General features: G+C 56.1%; 2 protein-coding genes across 2 annotated transcripts in view; one reads left to right on the plus strand and one right to left on the minus strand.

Moving 5' to 3' along the window:
- The window catches only part of LMAN2L (lectin, mannose-binding 2-like), an 8553-nt gene extending 496 nt beyond the window's left edge, over positions 1 to 8057 (plus strand). The window contains exons 2-7 of the mRNA XM_010563020.1: positions 934 to 1205; positions 1784 to 1866; positions 3898 to 4059; positions 4133 to 4247; positions 5543 to 5662; positions 6345 to 8057. Coding sequence (XP_010561322.1) covers positions 934 to 1205; positions 1784 to 1866; positions 3898 to 4059; positions 4133 to 4247; positions 5543 to 5662; positions 6345 to 6487 — 895 coding nt within the window. The 3' untranslated portion in view covers positions 6488 to 8057. The remainder of the gene's footprint in view (positions 1 to 933; positions 1206 to 1783; positions 1867 to 3897; positions 4060 to 4132; positions 4248 to 5542; positions 5663 to 6344) is intronic.
- A 367-nt stretch (positions 8058 to 8424) lies between these two features.
- The window catches only part of FER1L5 (fer-1-like family member 5), a 13785-nt gene continuing 13407 nt past the window's right edge, over positions 8425 to 8802 (minus strand). Inside the window, exons 47-48 of the mRNA XM_010563021.1 lie at positions 8604 to 8741; positions 8425 to 8514 (exon numbers count right to left, since the gene is read on the minus strand). Of these exons, the coding sequence (XP_010561323.1) occupies positions 8425 to 8514; positions 8604 to 8741 (228 nt within the window). The remainder of the gene's footprint in view (positions 8515 to 8603; positions 8742 to 8802) is intronic.

Below are 8802 nucleotides of genomic sequence, written 5' to 3' on the forward strand. Positions count from 1 at the left end.
AGTGGGGCAGGGGAGGGCCGTGGGGGTTAGAGCTGGGTGGCTTTGGGGGCTGGGGGACTTTGGGCTGGGGGTAGCAGTGGCACTTCAGCTTCCAGCCTTTGGTGTGGTGATTCCTGCAAGGGTTGAGTCCCCTCCATGTGAACTTGGGGTGTCTGTGCTGACCGACTTGGGGTCTCTATTGGGACACCCACGGCTGGAGCAAGCCCACCGCTCCCTTTGCCGTGCCCACATCTCGGAGCGGGGCCAGTAAAGTGGCGGTTTGGCATGGTGTACCAGCACTGCACTCTGTTAAGGTGTTTAGGTGTTTCACTGTCCCCACAAGCCTTTTGCTCGGCAGACAGCAAGGCTCCTTTCAATACCTTGATAATTCCCGTTGAATTTCCATTTGGGGTTGAAATCGGTGGGGGTTTTGTGCCTCAGGATCCAATGGTTTGGAAAATGCCCTACGAGACCAGAAGCGATCTGTCACGCGCAACTTTTATTTTTATAAAATATTGAGGAAGGGTTGGTTTTTTTTTTTTCTTGGGTTTACGGCTCCTGTGAAATGTTGTGGCTTCTGAGTGAAGCCACTGGCCGGCTTCACAACATTGTGTGAGCGAATCTGTTACAAGCTCGTTGTCTTGTGTGCCTGTTAGCACAGGGAATTTGTTGGTAGCTCAAGAAATAATTGGTTTGTCAGCAATTAGGAGCTGCTCCTCGGGCTTTTTGTGCTCCCCTTTTCCTGGGTGCGAGTTACTCATTTTGCTGTTGCCTCAGAATAGTGTGAGATCAGAATCAGTCCCTTGGCTTTTTATAGCCTTGGGTAACGACCAATTCCCTCAGCTTAATGGTATCCCTTGGGATTAATTATTCTTGCTCGCATCCAAAATATGGGACAGCATGGTCTGTTGGCAAGGGCAACAGAGAGCGGCAGTGCGCTTTCTGGTTTGACAGCGTGCGGAGCTGCCGGCTGTTGCGATGGGCAGAGGATGGCGCAGCTGGTTGCGGTGGTCCGTCCCCGCCAACCCCTCATCCCTTTGGGCAGGGAAGCAGCAGATGCTGGCACGAGGGACACCCTAATTTCACATCCTCGCTCCTTCTCTTGCAGCCATGTTACCTCCGAGACTGGGAGATGCAGGTGCATTTTAAAATCCACGGGCAAGGCAAGAAAAACCTGAACGGGGACGGCTTTGCCATCTGGTACACCAAAGATCGCATGCAGCCAGGTAAAGCGCCGGCAGTACCTGCTGAGGTGGAGGCTGTGCCTTGAGGGGAAGGTGTCGAGCGGCACGTGCCACCTTCTTGAGGACACATGTTGGCCAGACTTGCCCTCCTGGTCTCTAGGCTCAGTCGGGGAAATCACAGCAGTGAATTGCAGTGTTTTGGGCCTTTGGGCTGTTTTTCTTTCACCCTGGCAGGCAAAGAGAGAGTAACGACCGTGCATGAGGCTGCCTCTGAGCCTCAGCACCCTGGGTTGGGGGTTTACGGGGGCCCTGGGAGGCTGGAGTCAGCTCGGGGGTAGGTGGCTTTGGGATTATTTTGCCCTGATCTTGAGATAGGCCGTGTAACGGGAAGCGTGGGGCCTCACATGCTGGGAGTCAGCTCCTTAAAAAACAGACTGTGGAGGAAGCTTGATCCTTTACCAGCAAAGGGGAGGGGATTTAATCTGGCTCTCTGACTTCCCTACTTGAAGGGTCTGTGTACTTGATTAACTGCTCAAGGCCACACAAAGGGACGGTAATGAACCTTTTGCAACGCCTGCCTGGTCTTGCCACCCTTATTCAGAGCCTCTCCTTCCTTCTAGGACCTGTCTTTGGAAGCAAGGATAACTTCCTGGGCCTGGGAGTGTTTGTGGACACCTATCCAAATGAGGAGAAGCAGCAGGAGGTGAGCTAGGAAGGATAAACAGGACCGTGCTGCTTGCCGGCTGCCTGCAGAGTGTGGCACAGGCAGCGCCGAGGTTACGGCTCGTGTCGCCGCAAACACAGCTCTTCATTGGTGCGGTACGATCTTTTTTGAGCTCTTAAATCAGAGACCAGATGTTACTCTGCTTCCTCTCCACTGCCTTTCCCCTGCTGTGCTCCGTGTAGTTGGTTTTTCTTCCTAGTGAGGCAATAACTCTTCAGAGGCGTGAAAAGCTGAGGGGTAGTTTTGTGGTCAGCTTTACCCAAGAAAAGGCTTTCAGGGCAGGAGAAAACTAGTTGGTGACACCACCTCCGTGTTGTGAGCTCCTGTGCTTTCTGGAGGCTGCCAGCAAGTAGCGGTTGAGGTGAAGCTGTACCAAGTGTGTGGTCTTTGTAGACCTTGAGTAGAGCAGTACCCGAGCTGCCAGCCCAGGCCTGCCAGCACGATGGGGCTGTTTCATGGCAGCTAGCTGGCAGGAGGCTTTCCCTGCTCTCAAGGATGCAGTGTGACTGTGCTCTGCCTCTTTGTAAGATGCCCATCTAGAGACCTTTGTGTTCCTGATGCATCTGTTGTTTCTTTGGGGTTTATTGGCATCCGTTCCTGTGAAGAAGGGACTGTAGGGGCAGTTAGAACCAGGCCCTTCCCACCCTGATGCTGGAATCTGTTTCATCACTCCAAAAACAAAGCTGGGCCCTTTCTTGATTCCAGTTACCCCTAAAAAATAGGCACTATTTTACCCCAAGACCTTGGCGCTAACCCCACCACCCCGCAGGACCCCCTTCCTCCCATGGAGAGAGACAAAAGGGTGCGGTTGGGATGCGCCCTGACCTCGGAGCTGCCGAGCGAACATTGAGTAACTACCAGCTTTTGTTCGAACATCCAAAGAAGCCGGCTCTGGTGCAGGGGTGGACTTTGTGCTCGTAAAAGCCTTTCTGAGCCGCCTGGCACTGTGTTACCAGCAGTGCACGGGGATTAGCATGTTGTTGGATGGATCCTGTGGATTTGTGGGGTGGCAGCTCTGCTTTTTTGGGGTAAATGGATGCACAACAGGTCTTATTTAAAAGAAATGATCAGTGCAACATTGGTTTCCGGCTTCCCAGCTCAGTCTGCAACTGGAGGGGGCTGCCCTCCTCCAGTCAAGCGCCGAGGAAGGGAAGAGATGGAGAAATGTTGATTGGCCGGTTGCTGTGATGGTGTGTGGGTTCACGGCTGCTTTCTCTCACCTTTAAAAGGACAAAAAGAAGTGTCTTATTCTTGAGGGAAGAGGGGCAGGTTAGTTGTGGGTCCCTGGGGAGCTGTCATGGCTGATGTGTCCCCTGTTGGGGTGCTGGTTTTTGTGCAAGCGAGCTGCTGTGCAGCGAGGAGGAGAAATGCTGTATGTGGCAACACTCAATGTGGCTTTTGCCCACCGGTGCCATTTCCTTGCCATGTGTCCCGGGATTCGACACCTGACATCTAACACCTAAACCCCTCTTAGCTTTAGTCTCAGCTAAGCCGACAATGCGCCGAGCTCTCTAGGGAGGAAGGTTCGAGGTTGCAGGTTAATACTAAACTCTGGTCTGTGACCGTCTTGCTTCTGTGCTCTTTCTTGCTTTGCGATAACCCTGGACTGGCAGGCTCAGAAGAGGAGGTACAGCCCGGGAAATCAGGTACTTGCTCTTGCTGACCTACCCATTCCCAAGCTCTTGGGTTTCACCTTGGCTCACAGTTGAGGAGTTCCCTCCTCCGATCTCCAGAAATCCCTCTGTGAGAGACTGCATGGAAACTGGCTGTCCTCCATCCTGGGTACCTGGGAGCTGAGGTTGAGCCCCAGGAAGGCTGAGGGATGGAGTGGGATCGTGCTGTTGTCTTGTTGAGGCAGATTCTTGGGGGGTGAAGGAGTTTGGGGTCCGTAGGGCTGTCGTGGCTCTTGACCCTGGAGGTGTGCCAGGATTCACAGGCAGCTGGTAGAACCGAGCCATGGTTGGTGGGGCGAGAGCAGAAACTCACCCTGAGCCTTGCTCCCCCTCGCAGCGTGTCTTCCCGTACATCTCGGCCATGGTAAACAACGGCTCTCTCACCTACGACCACGACCGGGACGGCCGACCGACGGAGCTGGGGGGCTGCACGGCCATGGTGCGCAACCTCAACCACGACACCTTCTTGGTGATCCGTTACGTGAAGAGGAGACTGACGGTGAGTGCTGCCTGCCAGGGCAGAGTGGGCAGTGGGACCATGGGGGGGACTAAGGGAGCTTCTTCTTTCTCAGGTGTTGATCGATATCGACGGTAAGCACGAGTGGAGAGACTGCATCGATGTGCCGGGCGTGCGCTTGCCCCGCGGGTACTACTTTGGGACTTCTTCTGTCACTGGAGACCTGTCAGGTACTGCCCTGGGGCCCCCAGCCTCGTTTCCCAAGCCGCTCTGGCAGCTCCTGTGCAGCTTTGGGTATCTGGAGGTGCAGCTCAGTACGTGGTGGGGCTTACAGAAGCACGTGAGGGCCTTTCCATGCTTTAAACACCCTTGAGCTGTGAGCAGGCACCTTGTTTTTTATCTTGCAGCAACTCCTGAGGAGCCAGAAGCCCAGTCTGGGCGCGTTACTCCCCCAAGCGCTTTGTCTAGGCAGTGTTTCACACTTTCCATGAGCTCCCTGCGGAGCCACAGCCCGACCTCAGCCAGCCTTTCTTAATGACATGGCAGTGAAGCGGCTGTATCAGCTCAGCCAGAGGGTCTGTCTCCGAAACACGCAGCTTGGGAGGAGTAAAAACAGGATGAGCACTGAAAAAAAAAAATCTGTACTCTCCTGCCACAGCCCATGGTGCCTGGGTTAGCCCTGAGGGCAGTGCTGGAAATAACCGCCTTTGCTGCAAACGCCCCAGGCGTTACAGCCAAGCTACAATGCTTGCTCCTGCTCTCTGACCCTGTCTCTGGGACATGCCTGGGAGTATTTCACTTTGGATTTCATAGCCTGAGAGCTATTGTCCACCTGTTACTGAGGGAGGGACCAGCGAGGTGTGCCTGGAAATGGTGGTGCAATGTGGGCCGATGTAAATCAGGTTTTGCAGAGAGCTAAAGCCCTCCCCCTTCCTCAGCCTAATGCTCCTCTCCCAGTGCTGGTCGAGGTGCCATGAGGCCTGATGTTATCCCGCTGTGCCTCTTTCGGCAGGTTTTAAGCCCAAATTGAGTTATGCCTCTACAAAAGCGCATTGATGGCTGGTGTCTGGGCCCATTGTTGCCTCCAACAAAAGTTCCTTTTCTCTCTCAGATCTCTGCCCAGTGCCCGGGGAGCTGGCAGGCTGGCGTGGAGCGCTCGCCTTGTCCCACTAATAACTCCATCATCACGAGCAAAGGAAGTAGGGCCACATGAGGCCGATGCTAACACATTCCCTTCGGGTGGCCGAGCGGTTTTGAGTCAGATGATCTCCCAATCTGGGCTGTTGTTTTTCAGTTTAAGTAGCTTAAAGGTTCCTGTTGGCAGAGGGCCCTGTGCTGGGGCGCAGGTCTCAGCCCGACGTAGACCCTGCCCTGCGGAGGTGAGTTTTCCCCCCTTGGGAGGGAAAAGCCAGCGCCTTTTGTCCCAAGTGGTAACATCCCACGGTGCTGCCTGTGGCACTCGAATCCCTGGCTGGAGCCATACTTATTGGTGACGTCTCAGGATACATTTCTGGTCTGCTTCCAGACAACCACGACATCATTTCGCTGAAGCTTTACCAGCTAACAGTGGAGCGGACGCCAGAGGAGGAGAAGCGGGACAGAGAGGTGTATCTGCCAGTTGTGGACAACCTGAAGCTGCCGGGAAGTGAGTAGGAGCCGTTGGCCTCATGCAGGGGAAGGTGGAACTGGCAGGGATTTGGAGGGATTTGTAGGGTTGTGGAGCCGTGGTGCTCACAGAGCAGAAACCACATCATCTCGCCAGCAAACCAGCCAAGCTCCAGCTGGAATCGGGCGGTCCGTGCCCTGTTCCTTCCGCCAATGGTTGTTCTTGCCTGCTGTGTGACACAACTGGTGTCACAGCCCGTCTCTGTTTGGAGTGGGCATAGTGGGCAGCAGTGCTTGCCCTTGGAGAGGTGCTGCCTTCCTGGAGAACCCCGGCCTGCCGGGCTAAGCATGTCCGCTCTGCTTTGCTCGTGCTGTGACCAAAATGGGGTGTGCTGGTCCACTGGAAGCTCACAGAGGTTTGAACCTCAATGGTGCCATCTTCCCTCCAGAAACTCCACTGCAGATGTGTCCACGAGCCCCTTGTGGGGCTCGAGCCCCTGAGGTCTCGGGGCTGTAGCCCTTACGACGAGCTGGCCCAGAAAGCTTTGGGAAGCCAAACCCTGGGGTGGTGTGAGCCTGGCAGGGTGTGTGTGGCATGTGGGGTTACCGGTGTGTCAGTGTGGGGTGGGTAAACTCCCCCAGTGCAGGCAAATCTCAGCTGGGTTTTGGGGTGCTGGGCTCTCTGGGAGCTCACAGGTTGTTATTCTTCCTCTGTCATGCAGTGGAGGCACCGCTGGAGCCCATGAGCGGCCTGGCTCTCTTCTTAATCGTTTTCTTCTCCCTTGTTGCCATTGTTTTTGCCATCGTCATTGGAGTCATTGTCTACAACAAGTGGCAGGAGCAGAGCCGGAAACACTTCTATTGACTTGGGAACCCCCCCCCCGGGATGGCCTGTTGCTAGTCCTTGCTAGCCATGTCCTGACTCCCACCCATCCCAGACTGGCCAGAATGTGATGGACTGACCCTCATAGCAGGGACCCTCATGTCCCCCTCAAAAACCCCAGCGGGGATGTCCGCCACTTCTTATCGGGCTCCAGAACTCCCACGCTGCTCCTGGTGGGAGCAGGGATCCTCAGCGTGGTGTGCAATGGACTGGGAGCTGAGCGCTGCGGGAATGGACCTGCTGTCCTATGGAGGAGCTTTGCTTTGTGAGTCGTTTAGGAGGACGGGCTGTGCTGTGGGGTGCCGGTGGCGCTGAGCCATCTCTCTGCCGTACGTGGAGCCCAAATGCGGGCAGAAGTCACCACCTCGGCTGTGAAATCCCAGCTGAGAGGGATGCCAGTGAGCGCCTGCTTTCCTCACCAGACTCCTACTAGTCCTTGCAGTGTTACCGTAATCCTCACAACCTCTCGTCTCAAGCAGTTTCATTTCCAGGAGGGATTTTCCAAGCCATTCATCCCACTTCGGCTGCTTTCCATTGCCTGCCCTTAGGCTGTCTTTGGAGACCAGACTGCTTTTCTTTATACTTTGAATTCCCCTGCTGCTGTGCAACCCCTCTCCGTCCCGCTCGTTGCCGAGGTTTGGTGTTTTGGGGCAGGGAATGCTGATGGTTTTCCCTGGTGACAAGGTAGGTCGAGCTGGGAACATGCCTGGCTGCTGGGCTCATCCCTTGGGGAGCAGCTGGTGCCCTCTGTGAAGCCAACCTGGGGCAGCCCCTCGCTGCAGACCTCTCCTCGGTTTGGGGTGTAACACTGGGTTCCCCATCATTCATAACCATTTGCTGCTATGTCTCGGGGCTCGGTCCCTCTCCCCGCTCCGTAGGGCTGCCGCTGAGCATGCCGCCGCCTCCGCACGCCTCCCGTCCTGGCGCGGCTTCCTGCACCGGTGCTGTTTGCATGTCGTGTCATGGCTTCTGGCAGCTTTCCCCTCGGTGCTCGCTGCATCCCGGGGCCCCTCCAAGGAGGATCTGAGCCTCGTGGGGCGATTCCCCTGCCTCTCAGAGCCGGAGCTCTCGCTGCCTTTCAGGGAGTCGTAGTTTATTCCTACCTCAGTGACTGCTTTGGTCAATGATTTCTCTGCGTTTCTCTTGCCAGTCGTCGCAGCCACTTTCACCCCCCCTCCCGGGACCCCATCGATTGCTTGCAGTGTGATGGCACAGAAGGCCGCAGGGTCCCCAGAGGGACTCAGGAGAGGGAGATATTAAGTCAGTTTGTCCCAGGGGAGTCTTAGTGGCTCTGCGGACATCAAGAGGGCAAATTTGCTGCTCCGCCAGCCCCATCATTGGCAGCACCCTCCTCGCCAGTGTCCTGGGGAGCTGTGTCCCTGCCCCGCAGCTTTCCAGAATGCTCGCACCCAGGATGGATCCCCGTGGGGGTCCCAGTGGTACCCAGGGCGGGGGGGGAGGACACACATGCCCAGCCTTTTTTTGGCAGGATGCTGTTGCTGGGTTAGGTGGGAGGTTTTTTTCAAGTGCCCAATGGTGGTTGTGGCATGAAAGGAGAGTTTTTCTGGTCTTTTGCCTCTTTTTGCCTGATAACCAGGAGTGAAACATGCGCCTCTCCCTGGAGCTGTAACTGGTGTCTTGGAATAAACATTGGTGTGTGTGTGACACAGCTGTGCTCCTGGTCGCGGCTGAGTCCCCCGGATGCAGCATTTCCTCCCCAAACCGATGCTGTCGAGTGCCGTAGTGAGTCGGGGGCCATGTCCCAGTGCCGTGGGACTCCCCAAAATGGAGTAGCTCCTTTGTCAGTCCCCCCAGCCCATGGAGTTGGGGTCGATGCTTTGGCTGTTACTGGATGGGGCTTTATTAAAGGGGTGATGCAGATGGGTGTCATCCCCTCAGCAATCCCGGGGGATGGCACATCAGGGCTTGCCGGCACCGCCCGCGGGATGCTCACCGCCGGCAAGCTGCAAGCTCTGGAGAGGGTTAACCACCTTCATGGCCAAATAACCCTGCAAAGAGGAAGAAAGGGGAGCTTGGAGGGGGCTTTGCAACTGGTGAGGGTGGAAATCGGGGGGGCAGCCGTGCCCCCCAGACTCACCGGGGCGGCGTAGATGAAGGTGAGGAGCAGGGCGAGGAGCAGCAGCAGTGCCAGCCCCAGGCTGATCCGGCAGCGGTGTTGTCGCCAGATGCCATAGCGCAGGCTGCGCAGGGGTGCCTGCAGCCAGAGGAAGGACCACTCGGGACGCCTGTGGGGTGACACCCAGCTTAGTAACCCAATTCTCCCTTCCCCTCCCCCC

The sequence above is a fragment of the Haliaeetus leucocephalus genome, unplaced genomic scaffold, assembly GCF_000737465.1.
Source record: "Haliaeetus leucocephalus isolate CR32 unplaced genomic scaffold, Haliaeetus_leucocephalus-4.0 Scaffold162, whole genome shotgun sequence".
Lineage (NCBI taxonomy): Eukaryota > Metazoa > Chordata > Aves > Accipitriformes > Accipitridae > Haliaeetus > Haliaeetus leucocephalus.